The sequence below is a fragment of the Gambusia affinis genome, linkage group LG15 (genome assembly GCF_019740435.1).
Source record: "Gambusia affinis linkage group LG15, SWU_Gaff_1.0, whole genome shotgun sequence".
NCBI classification, from domain to species: domain Eukaryota; kingdom Metazoa; phylum Chordata; class Actinopteri; order Cyprinodontiformes; family Poeciliidae; genus Gambusia; species Gambusia affinis.
The window spans coordinates 14,875,196-14,901,444 of record NC_057882.1 but is presented as its reverse complement, the minus strand read 5'-3'; the positions used below and the strand labels follow the sequence as shown (position 1 = coordinate 14,901,444).

The window sequence follows — 26,249 nt, the reverse complement described above, 5'->3', positions numbered from 1 at the left end:
AAACAGTAATTTATTTAAAATAGGAAAACATCGAACTGGAAGTTGTGATTTTTGTGGTCAAGAAGAGACGGTAAAGCATGTTTTGTTGTTCTGTACAAAATATTCTGTTGAGAGAAGGAAATTAGTTAGTCGGTTACAAGAAAATAAATTACAGTTAAATTTACAAAATATTTTAGAAAAAATGTCTACTTCTAAAGATATAAGTTATTTAATTAATTATCTCAAGAAAACAAAATTGATAGAAAAGATATAAGTTGTTGTTTTTTTGTTTGTTTTTTTTGTTTTGTTTTGTTTTGCTTTGCTTTGAGGGGGGTGTTTAAAGTTAGCGTCCCGATCCACACTCCATTCCAGTAGATGGCGGTAATGCACATCTAAAAGTTGCTTGCCAACCGCCATAAAAAAGAAGAAGAAGAAGAAGAAGAAGAAGAATACTGCGACAGACTGGCGACCTGTCCAGGGTATACCCTGCCTCTCGCTCGGAACGTTAGCTGGAGCTAGGCACCAGCACCACTCCCGACCCCACTGGGGAAGAAGGGCGTTAGAAAATGGATGGATGGAAAACGCATTATAATTTAATTATACTTTTATATTTTTAACACTAATGTGCAGTCTGAAAACATTTTAAACAACAAATCAAATTTTTTTATTTTTTTTTTAATAAATTCTATGTACTCAATGGAAGTCTGTATGGTGGAATGTTGTGTGTCAATCGCCAGGAGATTTTGCAATGATTGTTTTTAATCTTATTTAGACTTTATGTCACTAATAAGGCTATTTACAACTAAATCACACTAAAAATAAATATCAGCAGGAAGGCCTTTTAAAACAGCAAACGGATTTTTCTACCACTTCAGAGATGAGATGGCATTTCCAATCAATTGTACAAGCTGTACCTGTACCTAAAACATCTTTATAATCTGTTCTGTCATTTTTCCAAAGTTGATCAGAATTCCTAGAAATGTTTAATTAATTACCTATGAATATTGGTTTCCTCTGGTCATAAATGTGACTTGACAGCCACCAATTTCTCTGACTCATGTTTCAAAGTGGTAAAGACAACTCAGTCTAATGGATGTGTGCTAATCTCCTTAAGTAGGGAAATAAACAGCAGTTTGAAAAAACTGGAACTGGAAGAAGGGCACATGTTTATCTTTCCACCACACACATCAAGGAGGGTGCTAAGTGTGGTAATATAATTTCTTACTCTTATAGAACTGGAGCAGCGAGTGACAAGTCTTCATAACAACCATTTATTTTAAGGCACACATCTTTGTTTGGAGTGTTCAGAACTCTGGAGGACGCCATAGCTCAAGCAAAATCAGCTGCTACTTGTGAGTGCACAAATTGTAATATTCAGAGGAAGTCTTATTTCTAAAATGTATCTGGGATTTATTTCAGACACATCCTAGTTACTGTAAATGCAGAGTTTCTGTGTGGTGTTCATCATTTATTCATTTATGCAGTGTGTGTTGCAGAACGTTGCATATTCCCTTGTCCAACACAATGATGTGAATAGCTTGAATATTTTATGATGTTCAGCTTACGCAAAGTAAAGTAAAATACAACAATCAAATAATTTAAATATTTATTTTATGGCTTTAAATGAATCTTCTGTTAATATAATATAGCAACTGTTTCAACAAAGGATACTGTACAGCGGGGGAGGGGATGTCACACAGATGAAGCACACTCTAAAGAACTGCTCCACTGACTTTAAAAAGCAAATAGTTAATATTTCAGTGATTAAAATACTGTAGGCCTGTGAGTTTTCTATTATCTTTCAAATACTGGAAAACTCACAGAAAGCAATAATAGATGTGCTGTTCTGTCAGTACTTTAGGTGTAAAATCATTGTTTTGGTCAGTGTCACTTGTTCATTAAGTCAGGACATATCATTTCAAAGCTGACATTAAATCTGACTTCTGACAACCTTCACCCTTCTATACTTAGCAAAATGAGCTATCCACTACCATCCAAATGCTGGCCTCTGAATTAATATCACAAGGATAGCCCAGACATTTTGAGGTTAGGTTATTTTAAAGATAAAATCTGTCCTCTGATCTGCAGAAGATAGCTCATCTGGAGTCTTTTAAACAGTATAAATTCAGGTAAAATGGTCCAGGAGGCTGAAGCTAATAGCTACTCCCAAATGGCCCAAGACTAAAGTGGGCCGTCATAAACAACTTCAATCTCAAAAACATCATGGTGGTTTATCTAACAGATATAGTCTGAACCTCTAAACATTGCCATATTTCTATTGGGTAAGTATGAAGAGCTAAATAGATGATTTTTTTAATGCATTAATCTTTGCTAGGAGGCAGTGTGACACTGATGGGTGTGAAACACATGCTGAGAGCTAAACATGTCAGCGTTTTCACTCAGAGTAAATATAAAAAAGTAAGGCTGTTTTGAAATCAGTCAAATATTTTTCACGTAAACTGCTATAATATTTTTGCTTTTTATGGTGCTTTACCAAACTCTGACTGGACAGAGTTTGGTGCATGATTTTCATGTACTAAACTCCGTTTTCAATACATGATTCGGAAAGGAAAATCACTGGTGCCTTACAGCGTCCATTCTACTTTGTATAAATAAGAATCTGTTTCTTGGGAAATCCGGCCCAGTCCAAACATGACAAAGGTTTAAAGGTTTGTAAGATTGTGTTCTCCTGGCCTATAAAGTTTTTGAGATTGGATAAAATATTTAGATGTTTTTGGTTTTACAAATCTTTAAATTGGTCCAACACCCTCCAACCTGGATTATTATTAAATGAAGTTGCTAACTAACTTCCACATAGTAGATAAAACTCCAATAATCTTCATAAAATATAGATTCGTAAATCTGCTACAATCCTAAAAACACCATACTGATTTTTTTTGTGAATGCTTTCTTATGTTACATGGATTTTTAACTGAAAGCATGCAGTCATTTAGAGCAGAAATGCAGAGAGATGGCTGTGTGCTCCAGTGATCTTCAGACAGTGTAATCTGTCCAAGAGAAAGGACATTTGTAAAAATTTCTAGTCAGTGTTAAACTGCAAGCAGTTTAAAGTTCATGCTCTGGCCAGAAAAACAAGTTTTTTCATAAGTACATGCTATGATAATGAGGATTGTTGGCAACACTCCACTACCTAGGCTACTTGTGTTTCTTTGGTAAATAACTCTTGCATCAGTTTAATTGTGACGAGGATTAAAATAGTTCTCACTATGACATTTATGAAAACTGGAGTAGAAGGATATAGGACTAGCCGTTAGCTTTAGCCTCAGGGGAAATGCTACTACTAACTCGACAAAAGTGTCAAAAGAGTTATCTTCAGCAGCTGAAATATTTAGAGCACATGACTATTTTATCGCAACTTAACTTTGAAAATCACAAACTATTGGTTAAATAATGTAATCCCTGGAAATTACATATATTTCTTTGCTTTGCTTTGACTTCACCTCATAAAAATGCTATCAATTAAAAATCATACACATTTGATTTTTTCGACATGAAGTCTTTTGAAATACAAAAGACATGGAACTGACACAGCATGTAAGGTCTATATAATTTACAACCTTAAACGTTTGAACTCTCTAATGCAGGCGTTTCACAGAACAACAACAAGCAAAAGACAGAGAGGTCTGAGCAGCAGCCAAGTCGACACGAATGTAGAAGCATCACTAAATCCAGAGACTCGCAAATTAAATTTTTAGATCCTTCCAACCACTGGATGTATGAGTCAATTAATGTGGATGTACTTATGGCAAACGTTTCAGGAAAAATTTGACAAGTATCAGGAAGTTAGACATTTGTTTTTCTTCCCTCAAACACATGCAAGTAAGTCTGGATAGAAAAAAGCCAGAAAAAGAAAAATAGGTCCACCTCTGGAAGGGATGTTTCTTCGAAGGTCAAAGCATCCTTTCAATGTCAGAGCATCTTTATCTATAAACGGCCAATCTGTTTGACAGAGCTCAACGCCTGTCACATTAATCACTTTGCTGTGTGGCCAAACGCGGCGGGAAGGCTGAGGGCATTCCACTTCAGTCCCCTCATTAGTGTCATCACAGGAAGCTCTGGCTGCATCCAGAGCTCAGCTGGCGAGAGCAGAAACAGGAAGATAGACTGGATGTACGGCACATGTGCACGCCAACACACATACACACACACACACACACACACACACTCACACACACACAAAGCCCTCTGGTTTGCCATGCTCCTGTCTTCTTCATTTCAAGCTGTCCTACATCACGTTTTCAAACAGCTGCATGGATCTCATCATGTTTTCATCCTGCAGAGAGATAGAAGGTGGATAGATGAGTTTTACCGTCAGCACTGCTTTAAGAAATAGAGTAGATGACCACTACTGTGTGTTGAGTAACTGAACATTTACAAATATAGGACATACTGTAAGTTGACAAAGCAAGGTCACTTAAGTCGGTCTTGGATAACAACCTGGATTGATTTTTATTGTAATCCTCTACATCAAACAGCTCCTGGTTTGGGGTCATATAGAAGTTATCTTTACATTAAGCTGCTTGTTTAAATTTTTCCACAGGTTTTCTTTAAGCACAGTGATGTCTAATGTAAAAAAAAAAAAAAAGAAGCAAATTATTGGAACTTTGACACACAAAAGAAAAATTTCAAAACTGGGCATTCATACCAGCATACATAGAACTGCTGAAGAATTGATCTTTCCCATAAAGCTGTGCAATGTATGATTATCAGAAAAATACAAATTCAAACTAAAATATAAGCAGAGATGACAGGATAGCTTTCATTATGCGTTTACTTATTGTTCTTAAGCATATGCCACACAGATGTTGGAAAACGCGTACCTCTTGGCAGGCAATAATAAACTCTTCCATAGTCACCACTCCGTCTTTGTTCTTATCCATCTTCTGTAGGGAAATAAAGGGTAATTAGTGGTAATTAAAGGTTGCTTTGAAGTTTGCTGACGTAAAACAGTGTAAAGAATTACATAAAATGCAAAGACTAAGCAAAGAATAAAGAATGTGTGCAGGGGGTTCCAGACTACTGTCAAGCAATGCAAAGATCTCATCCAGAAGCTTTGTTGAATAAGCAGCTTAAAAATAGGTTTATGAGTCCAGTTCCTCCCTCAAGAACACTGGACGTCCACACATTTCTTTCCTCATGGCTATGTCAGGCTGACAAGCTGTTTTTCTTTTTTTAGCATAGAGACTCATGTTGAACTTGGTCTTTGTTTATTCTCTTCTGATTTGTGTCATATTCAGCCCTAGAAAAGATGTACTCAGGCAGCTTAAACAAACTGAGCTATTTATTTCAGTCATTCAACAGCAAGTTTTGGCAGGAGGAAAAATCATTGAAACTGTTTTTTTTTTCTTCATTGTGAAAGAGTCAGTTTTAGCTAAAAGTCTTGCCTTGTTCAGTCACTCTAATAACAACTTGCCTCTTCTATGTTGTGGATGTATGTTGGAAACAAACCTGAAAAAAGGCGTCCACATGCTGCTGTGGGACATCTCCCTTTAAAGCAGGGTAGGTGTACTTGCCCATCATGTCGTAAATGGCTCTTACAATCTCCGTCATTTCCTGAATGAACACAATTCAAGCCGTGTTGAGAGAAACATTTTAAATTCTAATATAGCCACAATGCTCAAGTAGCGAGGTCTCACCTCTCTGTTTATGTATCCATCTCTGTTGATGTCATAAAGATGAAACGTCCACTCCAGCTTTTCCCTCAGGGTTCCTCTCAGCAGAATGGATAAGCCCACCACAAAGTCCTGCCAGCAGGACAAGCAGAAACAACAAGAATGCACAAAAAATATATATTTTTACCAATTTTGTAGGGTGTCTAAGGCTACAGAGGTAAAGTAAGTAGTAAAGCAGTAGTATTTTTTGGATCCCAAATTATCTCTTCAAAAACACTCGATGTAAATCAATATTTGTAAAGTAAAAGCATCAAACAAAATTTCCTTTAACCAAACTTGTTTTGAATGAGATTTTGCCAAGGTAGCTGTACGACATACTCTGTGTTTGAAATTAAAGGAAACCAAAGACTTTTAAGATGATCAATGCAGACTGAATACAAGGAGTTGGGAAATAACAGAAGAAAGGTATTTCTTATAAATTGCTTTTCAGCATAATGAGAAACTTTTCATTCGGTTATAATGAATTTATAAGCCCAAATGCTTCCTCTTGAACTGTTTTGTATATGAACCTGCAACTGTATTGACCATTTTGTTAATATTTTTAATGTGTTCAGTCTGAATACTAAAACTGTTAGTTCTGGGTTTGTTCTTGAGGTACAAACCCAGCCATTCAACCAGTACTGCTTAGGGAAGGAAATGTGCCTGGAAGGACGTGTGCCATGATGGAGTTGTTACAGAAAAACATTAACCCATATTATAACTGCTTTCAGTTGTAGTTTTACCTTAAATTTGATGGAGCCATTGTTTGTTGTGTCAAAAGCATTGAAAAGATAATGTGCGTACATGCTTGCATCTGCAAAAAACAATCACAAAATCAATGTTTAAGCATACAGTACATAAAAACCAACACCAAAAAAAAATGAAATGGAAAAAAAAAAAAAAAAAAAAAAAAAGCAGTGTAAACAACTTTTTACCTCCATGAGGGAAAAACTGTGCATAAATGTGCTTGAAGGTCTCCTCATTTACGACTCCACTGGGACATTCCTTTGGAGGAAAATAATATTTAATAATAATGTCAGTTGGAGGTTTGCTGGAAGGATCCATTATGTAGCAAAACAATGTGTGCAAATACATTCTTAAAGCCGCGATAGAGGATCTGCAGCTCCTGCTTGGAGAAGTTAGTTTGGGCTTCCAGTTGCTCGAGACCCTCTGGCCTGTGACACACCATGGTCATCTCAAGCTCATCATCTGATTTATCTGCAGCAAAATGTAAAAAACAAAAAACAAAACAAAAAACAACCCACAAAGATATTAATTACTCTCAAAACCTGTGCCCTGCTTATTAAACATATGGTCCTCTGAGGAAAATTAAAGCTTTTCAGACACTCAAAATGAGAAAAATCTGCAAACTTGAGGCTGTGAAGTCGGCATAAAACATCATAAATCTGATTACGCTGCAGAAAATCGTGTTTACAGAGGTAGAGAGAAGCAGAAGAAGGAGGAAAACACCAGAGATAAAGACAAAAAAAATAAAAAATGAAGGATTCATTTTTTATTGTTTTGTTGTTTTCCCTGACATGAGGAGTCAGGGAGAACAACACATGCTTGCACATGAAAAATCCGACTGCTCCCTCAGGAGTTGAAGCGTTTCATTGATGGGAAAGCGGTGCTCAGTATCGGGTGTGCCGGAGATGGATGGTGGTTAATGATGTGAGGAGATGCCGGTGCTGTGGGGTCCTGTTTGTCACTGTCGCGCTGTCTGGACGCAGGTCAGCGCTCACAGCCAAAACATCCAGCGACGGGCATCTCAGATGCGTTCACAAGGGCGAGCAAATATCCAGAACACACTTATTGGCATTTCTTGTAAAGATGTGAAAAAACCCTTTAGAAATGATCTTACAGATAATTTCATACATCTACAGTCAGAGCAATTATTAAAAAGTTTAAAACAACTGGACTGGCCTCGCTCTCCTACCTTTAAAATATGAACATGTAGATTTTGTTAAATGCTACTGGGACTTTAAATGGAGCTGTATGAAAGTACGACTACATTTTATGGCAGCAGGTTTGGTATGGGACAAAAATAGTGGATTATTTAAAACCTCACCTCATTCCCACTGTTATATACAGCATATATGATGAAGGATCGAGTAGGCTGATTACTCAAGGAACCGTATTTGAGTAAATTTCATCATTAGGTTTTTAAAAATACCAGGGGATTTGAAGATAAAAATGGAGTGAAGTGTGTGAGAAAACAGAAAACTGGTTCTTGGTGGGTCTTTTGGCCCAGTGATAGCATTTATGTCATGTACATTCTCCAATGAACCACAATATATAATCAGATAAACACAGAAGTAATTTATTAGACCCAAATTCAACTTTCCTCCATGGCCACCCCAATGTAAATTTGATAAACAAACTTTCCCATAAACAACCTTTGAGAGAGAAGAGAGCATGCATTTGGATGAAAGAATGAACAATAATGAGGGATATCAATGGGGCAGTCATTTTATATATAGATTAAAAAAAAAAACATAAATTTGAAAGTAAATCTTTCCCCACGCTGAGTAAATGTGCTTAAATGTTTGCCCTTCCAAAAATGTTTCAAAATGAAATCATAATGATGGGACACAATATCAGTTCCTCGCAACCCAAAGACTCCCTCAGTGTTATCTCCACCTCCAGCTATACTGTCCTAGAGCTTCTCGTTCTCACAGAGATTGCATTTCAACGCAGCTTGCGCCTTTGCTTCTATTATGCCTGGCTGTTCGATCTCACAACACAACAAAACAACAAAGGTGTCGACGCACCTACGAACCGGCTGTCAGCGAAGCTTTGATTTACGGGAGAAGAAGCAGATGAAATGTAACGGGGTTGTGAGAAAAAAACAGGAAACAGAAGTACTGATTAGATGTCGGCTGCAGCACTACGCTGGTGAGAGAAGACAGGCGGAGGGTGAGGGATAAAACATGAGGAGTCAGGGAGAACAACACATGCTGGAATAAGAAACATGATGTCTTTGACAAGAGTAAACATGTTTATTAAAACAACAAAAAATAAGGCACTGATTTCAGAAAAAAACACTGCCCAGGGAGGCGCCTAACACCAGATCAGATCATCTTCTCCTTGTAGAGTCTCACTGTTTAATAGTGCAAAATGCAAGCAGGGAGATTATGCTAACATTTTCCCAACTTTAACTGTGTTGATTTCCAAAAAGGGATTTTTAAAATATATTAACAGTAAAACAGCTGCTTGATACATAAAGCCTCATCAGCCTCCCGTGGGACGGAAGCGCTATATGCTGGCACGATGATGATAATTAGAGGTGGATATCAATTCTGTTATGTTGTTAATGGCACACCCTGCTGGGATTTCAGGGTTTCAGGATGGTAGCATAATTTTTGCAGATCTGTGCAAATGTTTTCCACATTTAGTCACCATATTCAAGACAGAAAGAGACAAACATTTTAAGGGCCACAAGATGAAACAATATAGCTTTGATTGAATTTAAAATGAAGCAGAAATGAAAACATTAAAAAGCATTTGAATAAGATGTTGGGAGAAATAAATGGACTCCATTTATTTTCAACACCAAATGAGAGAAAATCAACAAGAGTGACTTTAGCTTACAACTCAAGCTGACGGCACATCAGCGAAACCTTCTGTGTCAAACAATACAGCATATTTAGCTAATCACCTGCATCATTCACATTTCTGGCATGTTTTGGTTAAAAATTTAATCTCACTGGAGAACTCTGAAAACTTTTATAACCCCCTATTTAAGTCGTACACATACCAAATATACCCTTACATTTCCAGTTACCTTCCACAGAAAAATCTGTGAATAGGTAAATCGGCAAATCTGAACCACAAATTGTACAATAATTTGTTATTTTCAGTTTTGTTTTGTGAGAATACTACTACCTGGTTAATAAATTGATGAGTAGGAAAAATAAAATAATTCACTATAAAATGCCCTAGTATTTGCAAAAAAGCAAAAAGAACTTTCTACAGTAGATGCTAAGAGTGTGTTTAGAACCGGAGAATGTTTCCATAAACCCATCCATTTAATCATTGACACCTGAACTAAACCACCTTCTGCTCTCTGAACCAAGCACAGACCAAAGGCAGCTACTGAAAAAGTGTCAAAGTAAAGTAGGTTTAGACACAGGAGGCAGCAGGAATGCCTGTGCTACTATAACAAACATTGTTCCAGCCTCCATGTTATTGACTTTAGCCTTCCCGTAATAGGCAGCAATTGTTCATTTTCAGCTGCACTGCGATGTGCCCTGAGCTGGTATCCCATTCTGAGCCAGCATGTGGAATCACGCTCCAGTGTAAATGAGTAAATTACTGTATGAATTCAGTAACTTCTGTAGTCAATTTTTAAGAGAATGAAGTAAGGGAAATATGTCTAAACCTAATCAACTCTTCAAAATATGTATTGCTGCCACTTTTTTCTGCTTTTTAATCTTTGGATTTGATTTGTTGGACATTGTCTTTTGTTCCCTATCACATGACTTCTTGGCTTTATCTTGACTTTTTTTTAGCTTCATTTGGTGCTGTTCTAATGAATGCCCTAGTTCCTGTTATTTACAATCTCTCAGCCACCTCTGCAGAATTTAAAGGGTTCATGCATTCATTTAGTTCAATGCAAACAATATTGAACCTTATGTTTTAGATTGCTGATCATGTGTAAGTTGTCTAGTACCTCATGGTACTGTTTGCACTTCGTCCTGGTTGCCTCTGCCTTCATTGCTAAAGTAATTGCTGATATTTTAACCTCATTTACCCAATTTTTATGGTGTGAAATTACATTCTGTGACAGGCTTTCCTAATCCTAAATATTTTCATATTAATGATTGCAAATCTTAAGATGATCACAGAGATAGAGTGTACCGGTATTAGAAAAACAAAGAATTTTTTTTTAAATATTGCAATGTGTAACATTCTTATTTTGAATATATTTGTACAAGCATATGTAGCAATATTCAGTTTCTCCTCACTTTATAAAAATAAGCACTCCACTGGAAAGAATATTTGCTCCAGGATTGTTAAACAAGGAAACTTGTCAAAGCCGAGGGAAAAGGAAAACACTGCTGGCTCTACAGTTAGCACAGATAGCTTGAGTTAGCAGCCAGACTACATGACTAATTGGCAAGCATATAGACTCTAGGGGTGTAGTGATACAATAATCTCATGATACAATATGATATATGGTATTCTGATCATGATACGAAATGTATCACGATATTTGGCAAACGATACAATCCGATACAATTCGGTGGAGTTTTATGATTTTCTGAAAGATTTTAGAAGCACAGAGGGATTTTAGTGACATTTTGTGTTCCATAGATTTGGATTTAATTAACTGAAAACTGATTAAAAGCACCAACTACTCAATACCTGACTCTGATTGGACAGAGTCTAAGAGTCTACAGCTGCACAAAATGAATCAAAGATGCAATGAGAAAATTAGTTTCTGTCATTTAATTCATGTGGATTTGACATAAAACGGTGATTTGAGTTTTATGTCAAATCACCGTTTTTGATTTGACATAAAACTCAAAGTTTTATGTCAAATCAAATACGGTGATGATTTATTACGCATCGGAAAATCCTTTAAAAAAAAGCCAAGCATTACTCGGTTTTACTTGGCCTATTAACAGAATTTAAAAACTGGTGTGTAGTCTATAATGTATACTTTAAGCACAAGTTGAAAGTGAGACTGGGGGAGGCAGAGTCTTGCTGCCTCATCCTCACAAACCAGACATTGAAAAGACGGTGCAAGCCTATGCAGGGGTCCATAGGCTTGCACCGTCTTTTAACTATCCATACTCCCGGATGAAAAATTGATACCTTCCAAGGGTGGAAAAAATTGATAAAAATCGTAGAATCGATATAATTATACAGCCGTAATAGAATCTGAGGTTAGCAATTTTTTTTTCTTTTTCTGTTTGTCCTAGAAAAAGTCGCCCGATGACTGCAGATCTTGATATTGAAGAAATCATTTAAACACTCTCTGAACATTCCTCCTGTAAAGTACACTGGCAATAACTGTTTGAGCCAATTGGCTTGTACATCAGCAATTGAAGTTCCCTTTCAAACACAAGTTGATCAGCATTAACTCAAAGAAACATTTTAGGGCCAAATGACATATTGTGATGAGGAAATAAATTGTAGACAGAGTGGGAATAATGTTTTGAGATCTGTGTTACAGTGCTATAGTTAACCCCTCACAAGTACAATGGTCCATTTACACAGACAAATGTTTGACTAGTGTTGTGGTAGCATAATGTAGGCTATGCTAATGGCAAAGTTGCTATAGCAGGATCACTATGCCCACTGGCAAAAGTAGCAACTTTAGAAACCCATGGAATTGCAATGTCTAGCTGTAATGCCGGAAGAATTTAGAGTTTCTGTCATAAATTAATAATAAATTAAGGTTGTCACAGAGAGCTTTTTTATTTCTGGGTAGGATCCCGGCTTGTTAGGTCTCCATGCCGCTGCTCTCAGACTAATAAATCGTCACATGTTTCTTGTTTTATGAGTTTATATAAAAATGGCAAAGTATTACTATTTGCCTTGGGGGTCAAAGATGCTGCGCAGTGATGCCCTTATTCAACACTCCATAAATTAGATCATTTCTTGATGTCAACTTTTGAATGTGTTCATAGGTCCCTATTTTTGCAGTTTTTCTGCCTATTTCTCAAATTTTGGACACGCAAAATAATAATAACAAGAGGAGAATTAAAAAAAGAAAAAGTTATAAAAATGGTAATGTACGTCCTTTAAATTAGTTAAATAATTTCCTTTAAAAGTGTTTAAATTGTTCTGTTGCTAAATATCTGCCAAGGTTATCAACAATACATTTATTATTATTATTATTTTATTTTATTTTATTATTATTATTATTTTTTTTACAAATTGTGTTCTGATTTCTGGCAAATTTAATACCACAGATGTATCCACCAGTTGGACTAAATGTAGACCGGCTTTATGTTTGTGTCAAGTGAGACAAACATCCGTCTGTGCCCTGTTTCCTACGCTGGCATTGACTATTTCTCATGCAGGGAAAGAAGTCTTATCTGTCTAATCTTATCTCCGACAACTCGGTAAAAGCGGACACGACACACTTTTTTAAACTGAGTACTTTAGTCAGAGAAACAACCTGACCTGGTGTGCTAGAATGTTTTTGGAAATCTCAAAACAAGATTAAAAGACATCACAAAACGAAAACCCTCTTCTTGTGAGGTTTCACATTTGCTTTTGCTCTCAGTGCCCTTCTAATCCCCCCTTATTTTAACCTAGATCAGTTCTGCGAGCGTCATTGTTGGTGGGGCTTCTGTGTTTGCACTCTCCTTTGTGCCTTTTTACAACCCAGTCTCCATGACAACTGGCTTCTCAAGCATAAGGCCAGGAAGAGGTACGATATGTGAGCTGCCTGTTAATTTGCACGCCTGAACTCTCATTTGCTCTGTGGCGCGTTTCTTCTTCGCTCGCACACACTCGCTGACACGTTTGACTGGCAGGAACACACGCAGAATCACAGAGTCGGGGAGGGGGCGTGTGTGTGTGTGTTGTGCTTGTCAAGGACATCTCGGCATCCTGTAGTCTCATCAGCACCGTCATTACCACAACTCTACATCAGTCAAAGACTTCAATCACTTTAATTGTTGCACCTCTGCAGCCAGTGTTACTCTCTGACTAGACCTTTCTTTAAACAAATAATCATATTACACAGGCTTTCTTGTGCAAAACACATGAGAATTCAATCCAGTTGTTCAACATTTTTACATAAACATATGTAAGCGGTTCTGCTGACACACAACTATGTCCGGTCTCACAACAATTCAAGCAAACACACATTAAACCAACGTGCCTAAAATGACTTCTAGGCATCTCATAGTGTCTCTCTCAGATAAGTCTTGACGTACCTCTTGATGGTCTCCTCTGTTTGGTTTGCATGGTCAAAGTGCCCACCACTGCTCCCATGTTGTCACTGTGAAAAACTGCTTGGCCGAAAAACCCCCTCAGAGTTATCAGTCCACTATATTTTATCAGCTTGTCGTCCTGTCTCTGGCTTCCTCCACAGGTTTGCTCTCCCTCACTCTCCCTCTCGCTCAGGGCTTTTACCCCACTCTCACGTCTCCTCAGAAGCTTTCACTTCTGTCTCTGGTTTGAGCGGACTCTCTTGATTTTCCTGATGCCCTCCTCCCCACCCTTGTCCCTCCATCCCACTCTTCACCAACGAGCTCGCTCCAGCCGTTCTGCGCCACTCCCTCTGTGCTGTGCTTCTACTCCACTCATCTGTCAGGCTTGCCCCCCCCTCCCTTCTTTTTAATGTTTTCTTTCCGAGCTGCATCTTCATGCACTCGCCTTATTGCAAAGCGCCAGCTGACAGGAGAGAGGTTGGTGGGTGAAAACCCCTGTCACTGTTGCTTTCATTAATTCATTTTACCTGTCCGATCAATTTTTTCTGATGGTAATAATACCTGAATGTTTGTTTGTTTTGTTTCCCTTCTGAAAAGTTGCATACTCAAACTCTGATATAAAGGCTGACTTCCATTCAGTGCTTGCTAGAGTTGACACTTTGCTCCATAAAGGAGACAGTTAACCCAATGAGGTTGCAGATATATGGTTTCTGTGAAGACTCACTTTTGTAAGTTCAGGAACTAATTATAGGTAGACAGTCGGTCTGAACAAGTAAAATAATCAACTTCAAAATAAAAATACTTGCTTCCTTTTATAACGCTTGGTTAAGAAAAGTACATAAAAAAACATTTATGTAAACAAATGTTCAGAAGTCACACATTCCAACTGGTAAAATATTTATATAAACCTTATCTGGTGTCATTTTGTTCTATTTTTTTAAACCAATATGGACCTGAATGAAAAAGTAATTGCCCTTTTAACCTAATATCTAGCTTTGCAACCCTTTGCAGCAACAACTGACATAAAGCACATTTGCAATATGAAAATTACTTCTTTTTTTTTTTTGCACCATTTGAAATGGTTTGGCTAGGTAATCGAAAAGTTTTTCAGCCAAATTCAAATCCAGACTTTGGTGGACTGGATGGTGTGTTTCAACTTTATTGGGATGAATAAACCAACTACATGTGAGTTTAAGATCAAGCAGGGTTTCTCGTTGAGAAATAAGGTTCAGGATTTTGTAGACAAGTCGTTCAGGTCTTGAAGCAGTAAAGCAACCCCAAATCATTCATGTTTAAAACAGAATCTTGTTATGAATCTCATAACAAGATTCTGTGTTAATTTTATACCACATATATCAGGACGTACAAGTTAGTTTTTTTTATTTTTTTTTATTTTTTATTCTTCTTTTGTCAGTCTAGAAAACATTTATAACAAAAGATTTCAGGATCATTAAAATATTTTTTGGCAAATGTGAGATGGGCTTTGGCGTTGCCACTTTTGCTTTGTCTCTTTCTTATCGTTGATTCTTGAAACCTGACCTTTACTGATGCCAATGACAACTGCTGTGATTTCGCTGAAGCTTATGGCTTTTTGCTTGACCTCTTTTTTTCTTCTTTTTTTTTTCCATTTGTAGATAATAGTTCTCATGGTGGTTTACTGGAGTAGGAAAGCCTTAGAAATGCCTTTGCAACACTTTATACACTCATACGAGTAAAATGTTTTGTTCTTGAACTCCCTGAAGCAGTTGCATTAAAAAAGAATTGCGAAAACGTCACTTTGTTAGAAAGTGACGATTTGTTGATTCTGCGGGTGGGGTAGTCATTAAACGTGGGCGGACTGGTAAAACAATCAATGTAATCACTCAAAACGAAACTCATAAACTTAACAGCCTCTCTGGTCTCTGCTGGACGCCACACTCGATGGGACTCAATAGGTGGGCGGCATCTTCTATTAAATTTCAGTAATGATCTTTAATTGTTATTGAAGATTACATAAACCCAAGACGCTATGTTAAAATTGGAACAGTTTTATTGTTTTTTTATATGTTAACCATCATTAATATCAGACAGTTGATACATGGATGGCAGAGTGTCCTTGCTCTGTTTGGACAATAGCATAACCTTCTCTTCAGCTACTCTATTCACTCAGAACCATTTTGTTTAAGGAGCGTGAAGCTGCATGAACACACACAGGCTGGGATGACAGTTGATTGCAGGACTGAGACACACTACCAAGAACATGCACATTTATATAATGAAAACATTATAGTGTTGTATAATTTAGTCTGTACCATACAATAGATCTTTAGCACTCATTTGATAATACCAACACCAACATTTGAATAGACATTTTAGGGTTGCTGTTTGGACACAGGTGAAAGCCAAGGCTCAACGTGGAACAGGGGAAACACAAAAGACAGCTTAAATATTCCAAATATTCCATTCAAAAATACTGCAGACTGGGAATGTTACATCCCTGCAGTGTTTCTTTTTGTGCGTTTTTGAGGATGAGTGGATGCCAGTGTGTGGGTGTCGGGGATGGCTTAAAGAGAAAAGAAAAACTCTTGGTGAAAAATGTATGCAGGGCAGTTTTTATCCAGTGGTGTTATGTTTTATCATGTTTTTGTTGAAGACTGGAAAAGAACTACTGGTGCTAGATTAAAATTTAAGGCTTAACCTTTTCGTCACTATTCCTTTAAAGGAAATGATTACACTGACTACCAGCTAATGTTTGCATTTGCATGAGTGGTTTTATTGGGGCAATCCCTTTGATTACTGAGGTGGAGCTGAGGCACAAACTTAACACGTCTGCATCAATTAAATATAAAGCTATTCATTATTCAGATATATATGGCTCTGCCACAGTGTGTCTACACATCATTTTTTCTAAGTTATATAACATCTTTTGCATTTTTTTTACATTCAAATAAAAAAATAGGCTGTCTCTCTTTTCATTCGTCCTTTGTTAACAACTTCAACTACATGCAAAAAATTACATATATTTTCAGCTGAAATATTCATTATATTTCCTTGAAGGGAAAATGACAAATTATCATAAAATATATTGATTTTTAAACCAAATTGCTCTTCTTGCTACAAAAGAATTGCAGAGGCTCAAACAGGAAAAAAAAGTTTTTTGAGATGTTATTGTTTTCTAAGTGTTTGCTTAATACTTTGTTCTGATATTACATTTATTTATTTATTTTTGGAAGACTTTGTATGTTCAAAAACACTACACAGCTGCAAATTTGATTCCAACCTGCAGGGTACGTTAAAATCTCTGATTGCTAATGCAAAGGGTTTCTTAACATTACACCTTTAGAATCATGTAATAACCTGATAGATGAAGGTTTGGAAATGAATTCCTTTCCAAGAGTATTTATAGCTGTACACTTTTTTTTACATTTTCTCATACAATGGTCCCAAGGACAACAGCTACCTGCAGAAAGCTAAAATCTGCAAATAGCTGAGAACCCCACCTAAAAATGTTTACATCTGCCCATTTTAAAAGTTCAAACACACAAGATAGGACATAAAGCAAAACAATCTTGCCACGGCTTTGCTCCTTCTCTTGACTTGAAACTGCAAATGGGATTGGCTATTGCTTTCTTTAAACTACATGAGTCATCCATCTTTCAGGACTGGAGCCACAAGGTATTATTTTTTATAAACTAACCCTTTAAACCTCAACAGGCCTAATTAAGAGACTTCTACAGGAAGTGAGATGCACTTGATATTCTATAGAAGTAACTTTTCTCATTAGTAAAAATCCAGAACCATTTATGCTTTTCATTCCACTTCTCAGTTATGCAATATCTTGTGTTAGATTATTACATAAAGTCCTAATAAAACACATGATGGTGTTAATCACATTGGGGCTTGTAGGATGTAATGAGACTGAATATATATATACATATAAATATAAATGTTTAAAGGATTTTCCGATGTGTAATAAATCATCACTGTGTTTGAATTATGCTTGGAGTAGTTTGATCTTTTCCCCCAATTTACGATCAAGCAGTGCAATTATTGCATGTTTATATCTACGACAAACAGCGGCAAGAACAAATTTAAGATGCAATAAAGATCCAAACACCAGCTGACTGTTAATTAGCACAACTAACCTCATTACACACTAGAGACAGCGGCGCGCTGTGAATGTTGCCTCAGGTTCGGACGTGTCTAAGGAGAGGAGCTCCAAAAGTGGTAAAAATGTTTTATGCCCTCTTTTGGTAACAGCTCTGCTAATTTAAAGAGATTTACAGATGCTACTGACTTCTTTAAAGATGTCAGACCTTGCAGCGTCACGGGGAAACAGGCCTCCAATACGTCTTCCACGTTTTTTCATTACCTCCTCCATTTGTCAAAGCTTAGGACAAAGTTGTCAGTACAGCTGAACTCCCTCGCTGCTATTTATATGAGATGCTGGCGTTAGCTTGCAGCAGCATGGAAGGTTTAATTAATTGTAAAAAAAAAAAAAGTTGTGAAACTCATTAAAATCCACTTTTTTATTGATAATTGTATCTTCACAGTCCTTAGACCCTGTGGAAAGCATTTACTAAAGAGCTGCAAAGTTTGTGCTGTCATATCAAACCCTATTGATTAAAAATTCTTTGCTCCCACAAGTTCAATTTTTTTTAGGACAATGGTGTCTATTTCCTGAACTGAAAATTACATAAATAAATTATTTACTCAAAGAACAAAGAGTAAATCCTGGTAAACCCTAATACTTTAAGGTGCTGTTCTTGTCTTGTTTTTTCTTTTTTTAATATTTCATCTTCTGTGTAGTTGTTGATTTGTTGTGTGGACCTCGGGAAATACAGAAAACATGAGAGTATACACAGCTCATCACGCTGCAGTGTGACAGGCTGCAAAGTGCTCCAGATATCACACATCTGTCCAGTGGATCACTCTGGCTTACTTAGAGTAATCTATGCTTAATTCCCCCTCTGCAAGAATCTCTATGTGGGTCAGTGTGTCACTACTTCGGTTCTGTAGAATAAAATAGCTGAATAAAATATTACAAAAGCAATTATTAAAAAAAGCAACCTTCTCAAAAAAAAAAAAAATTAAAAAAATTTTTTACTTTCAGGGTTTTAGTGAAGGATCTGATTTTCAGTTAGAAAAACAGTTTCTGTTATGTAGTGTTAGTTAATGAACAACAGATGGCAGCAGAATCCACCAACTGGAGATGAACCAACGTCAAATTAAATATACAAATGAGCAAGAATCTGCCAAAGACAAAAGAAAGAAAAGAAAAAAAAAACTTATTCAAAACATACAAGAAGTAAGAGGTACGACACATAACCCACTGGTCACCATTATGTGTGTGCAATAACTACACAAAGAGAAATGTTTAACATAAACAATAAGAAAGAAAACCTGGAGCTAAAGTAAAAAATCTGAAACACAGACACAGAGAGGATGCATCTGCAAGAGATATAAATAAATCTTGGAGGGGTTGGTTACATAAAAGCATGTAGAGAGGTGTTGTAAAAAATTAAAAGCGAAGTCGCTCGCTGTTAGCTGCAATCCACTGCTGTAACAGCCTAGTGGAGTGAAAAAAAAATAAATAAATAAAATAAAAAAAAGTCTTTCTGGGGGTGGACAGAGTAAGGACTGGTGAGGCTGTAGATCTGTGTTCAACATAGATCCCACCACTGATGGGTTTGTGTCGTACATCAGAATCCGTCCGCACAAATTTAAAAGTACACACTTAAAAATATTATTTAAAACTCTTTTTCCTCTGTTGAGCCCAGCATGGGCTGGCATGTGTGTCACATTGATTTTTATGATTCTTCTCTGAACTATTCTGAAAAATCCAAATTTTCTATCAGCTAAGGCTAGCGGTGTTGCCAAAGAGTGTGGATTTCTACATGATTCCAGCATGTTTTTGCCAAAAGTTACTTCACTTAACCGGGGAATGAGAACATGAGACAGCAGGTGGTGCGTGGGTGAAGGGAGGAAAAGATGTCAAATGAATATATTAAAAGGAAGAAAAAAAAGTAGTTCTTTTAAAAGCTAATGATTTTTGCTGTGATAAATAAAAAAATACGTCATCCTATTCATGTAGCTTACTCTCACTGTTAATGACTAAAATGTGGGTTAGCAGTTGCAGGGTTCAAAGAAATTCACTTCCTTTGAATGTGCTGTTACAGTCACATCCTTCTCATTTTACTCAATAGATCAATGGGACTTGGAGCACCACTGCAAAGTAGACGGGAAAGGACACAAACCCTGCTATATGGAGAATTACAAACTTCTTCTTCTTTTTCTTCTTCATGTCACACTGAAATGTTTTGGATCAATAAACAAATATTAATAACAAAGGGTAGCTTAATTTCAAAAGGTTGTCTTCAAATCCAAATTTTGTCAACCAGAAGAAAAATAACCAAAAACAAATCAACCTGTCCCAAGGCGGAAAATGTGTCTCTTGTTTCGTTAGACAGAACGAATAAACCCATCAATCAGACCAAGTCTTTTGCAAAATCAAACTCAACACAGGCGGGGGTTGATGACGCACTCATCCTTAAATGCCCCGCTCAAAACAAATGTCCACTTTGGTTCGGGTACACCCCAGAGAAAATTAAAATTTAACCAGGTTGAGATGCCGGGGGAAGATGTAAGGAATCCTGCGAGCTAATGAACGCTAAGAGCAAACATTTTGATTTGTCTACTTACAACTTCAGCATAACTTGAACTTGGAAATTACTGCGAGGAACAAACATGGCAGATTCCCCAAACCGATTAGCCGCAAGTCCATGATCTTGTTTAGCAGTTCCACAGCAAATGCTGTGATGAAATAGACAAGAAATGTAATAGGCTGTAGAAAAAAAATTGACAGACTGGAAGAAAGAATCCAAATAGATTGTAAAGATGTCTATGCAGCACCGGGAGAGAACAAATGTAATTTTTTTTGCACTCCTAGACATCTAAAGTAAACCAAAAAATGTATTTAAGGGCTACAAAAGTGCAACCATTGCAGGTAAGTTATGCTCTATTTGAAACACACACTGATAATTATCAGTAAGGCACATTTTAATTCAGTGCCTCCCTGAATTAATCTGATGTTAGGAACTCAAATCACATTTAAAAAGCCCTAAAATTGAGTGATTTTGTTTTTGGAGGGAACCAGCTTTTGCTCTTCTAGTTCAATCACAGGTTTTTCATAAAAAAAAAAAAAAATCAATTTTGAATGAACTTTTGCTTACATGAGCAAAAATATTTGCTCAAAAACGTTTGACACCAAAGTACAAAGCACAGCATATCACCGAGAAGATAACAATAACAATGCGTGCCAAGTCAGATTCAGGCCTAAGGCAAATCATCAGCCTCTGCTCCTAGCTCTGGAAAGCTCAGCTTGCTGTCTAAAGGTCTAAAGATGAATATTCATGATGGAGAACCTAGAAGCAGGGTTTCTTTTATAAAAAAAAAAAACAGATATAATGATTACAGTTTATGCATGAACAAAAAAACAAAGAAAAGAAAAGAGAAGAAATAACACACCATGGATGCAATCGTGTTTAACTAGACGTCATAGTTCTGAAAACTGAATAGAATGCTTTTGTGTGTCGTGTGTGCACGGTTTTCTTGTTTCCTCCCATGCACATGTAATCATGTGCCGTTGCTCCATTGCAGTCTGTAGAGATGAAGCTGTGCAATGTTAAAGTGAGAGCAGGCAAAAGAAGGTCAACCTCCAATTTACAAAAGCCCCAATAAAAAAACACAGCGAGATTTCAAGCCTGCATGAATCATTTAATTTAGAATATGAATATCTATCAATCTATCAGCTAAACATTTATCACTGTGCCTTGCAAAAGTATCCACATCCCTTTAATCTTTAGCATTTTTTTTATTTTTTATTTTTTACCTTACAACCACATCCTTCTATGTATTTGATTCCAGAAGTCCAAGTAGTACGTTTAGTCTAGCTGTCTGTAGTGTAATCACAAAAGAAATGCAGCTGCTTGGAGTTTAAAGTAACGTTTAGGTCATAACAGTTAGAGAGCTTCCAGAACTCTTCAGCCAAGTGGATCATGGTAACTCTGGAGGAGCTGCAAAGATAACAGCTCGCTCAGGTAGGATAAATTTGCTGTTTGGGTGACTATTAGTTAGGCACTCTGCAAATTTAACTTAAACGTTTCTTACTATAGTAAGACAATACTTTGGGGACAAATTCAGAAAGGTTGAAGAAGAGTGAAACTAGATGTGACTTTGTTGAACTTCCATGCCCACGTGAGTTATGTCTGGAGGATAATGAACACTGAACATCGTCCTGAACACACTTTCGGTACTGTGAAACTTGGTGTTGGGATTTTAATCTTCGAACAGGGGATCAGGAAAGCTGGTTTGATCTCAAATCAGAGCATTAGCATTTGATGTTCACAAATGCTTACCATCCAATCTGACTGAGCTCAAATTATTTCTCAAAGAAGTGTGACAAAAGAAAGTCAGTCTTTAGGTGTTTAATGTTGGTAGAGACATATCACAGCAAATTTAGAGCTTTAATTGTAGCAGAGGTGGTTCTGAAAAGGACAGATGCCGAAGCTCTGAATAAAAATGCATGCCGCACTTTTCAGAATTTTGTTCCCACAAAACTTCAGAAGAACCCTGTAATGTGTTTCTTCCACTTCCCAGTCCTGTACTGCCTTGTGTTGGTTTAAATCACAATAAATACAGAAAATGTGATTGCTATGAGACAAATTTCAAAAGTTACCACAGATGCCAGACCAATTTTTGCATATAGGAACCTACAGCTCACTTTAGTAAAGTTAGAGCAAGTCATACTGTGGTTTAATTAAGTCTTTATCAGAGAGATATTGACACAGCTTTAGAGCTTTACATTTTTGACCAAGGTGTGAATTTCTCTGATATCAGGGTTCCTGTTGAATACTTTTTTATATGTTCTCATAATTTTGAAAATTGGTACTGTTAAGCAAGAACTATGCTATACTTAAATAGTTCAACTGTACACATAATCATTATACATATTATCCAATATGTATGCATATTTATTAATGAATAAAATGCGGCTGTTTTAACCAAAACCAATTATTTTATCACTATGGAATAAAGTAATTGACCATTTTTTTTGCCCACTTTGTTACTATTTGTGTATTCTTCGTTTTGCCAAAAGCACTTCATTAACGCTGGAATATTTAATGATGCAGCAGCGTAATGAAAGTCTCCCTTTGCTCCTCTGTGCACAAGTTACCGTTATTCCAGAGGAGGTCGATCGCGGCTGAAACCTCAATGCACAAAACAGTGCTAAGCGCTGACACAGAGATACAGCATCATGGCAGCAGATGTTCAATATGACTGGCACTCTGTTTCATCAGCTATTCGTGCTTAAAGGACCAGGACAGGATTACTGACAAATAAAGACAGAACATCTTTCTGCAAGCTTAATCTATTTATTTATTTTTTTTAAGCTTTGCTATTTTGGATTCCATTCTGTTTCATTTAATTACTCAGTTCCAGCAGTGATGATTAAGCTCCTTAACGCAAATCCAGGTTTGGAATTGGCTCGGCGTATATGAAGCCGCTTCACCCACATAAAACCCTGAAGGTGTGAGGAGGCTGTATCCTAGCAGAAAAGTGAAGTACTTTTTCCTTTTCATCTTTAAAAAAAAAAATAAAAAATTTAGTTTCTGCATTAAAAATCGAATGTCATGGTTGACAATGCGAAGGCAGTTTGCGAACATTGCAGTCAACTCATTAGTTTTTGTTTTTTTTGCAGGAAGCGTTGTATCAGAACCCAGTTCCATTCAATGCACACCGCTATTGTTTATATGTGGAATAATCCCCAAAGCGAAGCTGGTTTTAATTATGCACTGCCTGCAGACTTGGAATGATTTAATATGCCATGTATTTACATAGGCTGAATTTAAAAGTCAGGTTGGAACAAACAGTCTTCCCCTGAAAGCGGGCAGAGCAGCATGACTCTCTGACTCATCATTTCAGTTTTTTTTCCCAATGACACTGAAAGTAACTTTTAACTACTGGATGAGATGTCACAGGAAGAAAGGGGCCATAGCTTTTAGAGTACACCACGACTTTTGCCTCAGGGACGCACGCTAATGTGACCTAGCTGTTTGGCCTGCGAAATTGTGCAGCCGACATCTAACAGACGGATCTCAGGGAGAAACATTTTGGTGGGTATAGAGCTAGACATTTTGCACACTGAAGTTGCTGCATGGCAAGTAGAAGAAAGTTAATAAGTAACTTCGTTCGCAATCTGTACATATTTTTAAGGGGGGGATCATGGCCCGAGTTGAAGTAATTTGTGGGTTTTTGTTTCATTTTTGCTTTTTCTCTCAAAGCACCTCAAAATCTCAGTTTCATCTTGATTTCACCTGGTGTACTACTTATCATATTCAGATGGCATAAGTAATCCATAATCTGAAAGTAGAGGAAAAATCATGGATGGTTTTGAAACTTTTCATTGGGGAGATTCATGATTGTGTGTTTGTATTCAGCCCCTCTGAGTAATCACTTGACCTTTCCCTGCTGGTATGCTGCCAAGTATTTTCTCAGTTTTCTGCACCTAAATTTGCTTCATTTCTTTTTTTTTTTTTTTTTTTTTTTTTTTTTTTTTTGCAAAGCACCAAGCTCAGTCAGACTGGAAGGACGTAATTCCTGGACATCAACTTTCAACTCAACGTTCAGGGCATGAGCTCACCACTAGCTTGGTCAGCCTGAACATTTTTTGTAAGTGTGGCCAAAAACTTAGAGCAAAGCTTTCTGTGTCCCATGCAAAGCAAACAATTAGGTAAGATGTAATCCTGCACTTAATACGCTTATAAAAGACACTTGAAACATTTAAAAGTAATATAGTAATATGAATTGTTTTAGTAATTTGACATTTGAGCACCTAAGCGTTGTGTTGTGTTCCAGTAGTTGCTTCAGCTAACCTTTGTCTCACCCTGTAAAACAAACCCAAAAAGTTGATCATAAAGATTGATAAGTTTGAAGTTCAGTGGTACGTAACCCGACCATGTTGTTTCCAAACGTCTTGTTACTTGGTGTTTCATTACATTGCTTGTTATTTTAAGGCATTCTCAAAGTCAGCATAATTCTGATTGTCTTTGGTCATAGTGGAGCACTGTTCTCAACCGAATCACAGTTTTATTTTTCAGAATCATCTTGCTAAAAGCTGAAACGTTGTTCTCAAGTATATTAGTATATTCAAACTGGCTGTCTTAAAGGATTTTCACAAGTTTAGCTCCATTCATCTTTGCATCGAGATTCACTAGATTTTCCAATAATGTTGAAGAAAAGCCTCCACACAGAATGATGCTGCCACTGCCATATGACACATTGGAGGGCTAAGCTGGGCTAAAAGTTTTATAACGTCCAATAAAGATAAAATTAGTAGAGATCTCGATTAATTGCTGTCCTGCTGACAGATTCTCCCTCCTGAGCTGTGGATCTCTGCGGCTTCTGAAGACAGTTCTTCTGGATTTTATTTCATTTAGGGGAATCAAATTAAAATACATGTATTCCTATGCATATCGCACTGAAATATTTTGAAAACTACAGATCCCTTTGTCTTATTTGGAGGATTAAGAGGTACTTCGGATTGGGCTATCAATCCCAAACTAAAACAAAAAACAAAAAAAACAACAACAGGTAAACAGGAGTTTCCAATTGTAAATGGTCGCAGTAAAGAGTTGTCTATGACTCACATAAAGCTTATTTTAGGATTTGATGATAATGGGAGAACATTGAATAAGACAGACTGCATACACAAAACGTTGAGAAATTTGGAAGTGCGTAAGCCAAAAGCCACCATACCTTTAGTGAGGGTTCCTGAGACCAGTCTCTGCAGGGACTGAATTAGCTTTTGCACCCCCTGCCTGCAGCGGCTGGTACAGCCAGCCATCGTGGGGGTTGAGGCAGGGGCGGACGGGGCGGGTTTACACCAAGGTATCTGAAGAAGTCAAAAATGACCCCACCGAAATGTGGCACGCGAACTCTGCTGCAAGAAGAACCAGAGTCAGGGAATCGTGGGATCATCAGGTGGGGTCAGGGGATGAGATGTCCTTTTGGAGAGAAACAGAAATACACTTTTTTTTTCTCCTCCACAGAATAAGGTTATTAATAGCAACAATAAAACATCCTGCTAGCCTGCTTAGCTTAAACCGACTGTCACACTCATAAAATGCAAGAATCACACTTGAAACACTCATGCACCTGCACGCACACAGTGTTTGGTACACTTTACAGACAGCTAAACAAATTAATGTTACAGTTGCCAAAAAGATTCAAAAATAACTCTGAGATGGCAAATGATGCACAAACGTTCGAACAAACATGAAACAAAGTGCTGAAGGAGTAAATTGTTGCAGCAGAAACTAAAGCAAAGGAGAAGTAAAATATTTAAAGAAACTCCAAAGGGAGAACATGCTGAATCCGCCTCAAAGTTTGTTCGCCAGGAGATAGAAACAGTCGTCCCATCCAGTTTTACTCACCCTGCCAGCCTTCCTCTTCTTGTTTTCTGTTCTAAATGTTTTCTCCCCCGTGCAGCTGTTATTTCCATGTGAGGATTTCCCCTGAACTGCAGAGGCAGCCCTGCAGGCTGTGAAGGTGCTCTGAGCAGAACTAAACTGCATAAAGCGCCAGCAGCCACCACCGTACCCTCTCCTTCCCTCCCTCCTTGGTGGTCCCTCCTCCCTCCTTGCGTCTGTGCTCCCTTGCTTTC

At 37.3% G+C, this 26,249-nt stretch overlaps 1 protein-coding gene across 4 annotated transcripts; it reads right to left on the bottom strand.

Annotated features, from left to right (window-relative positions):
- Positions 1-302: 302 nt before the first annotated feature.
- kcnip1b (Kv channel interacting protein 1 b) lies at positions 303-26,249 on the bottom strand. Of its 4 annotated transcripts, none has more exons than XM_044139618.1 (9): positions 26,020-26,249; positions 25,343-25,590; positions 6,745-6,869; positions 6,587-6,656; positions 6,395-6,465; positions 5,637-5,744; positions 5,449-5,553; positions 4,821-4,883; positions 303-4,273 (listed from the first exon to the last, which is right to left on the bottom strand). In XM_044139618.1, the coding sequence occupies exons 2-9, from the start codon at positions 25,428-25,430 to the stop codon at positions 4,226-4,228; spliced, it is 678 nt and encodes a 225-aa protein (XP_043995553.1). In that variant the 5' UTR covers positions 25,431-25,590; positions 26,020-26,249; the 3' UTR covers positions 303-4,225. The 4 variants fall into 4 exon arrangements, with proteins under 4 accessions (XP_043995553.1, XP_043995554.1, XP_043995555.1 ...); XM_044139619.1 differs by having other exon boundaries at positions 25,343-25,526; positions 26,020-26,154; XM_044139620.1 differs by having other exon boundaries at positions 25,343-25,523; positions 26,020-26,129.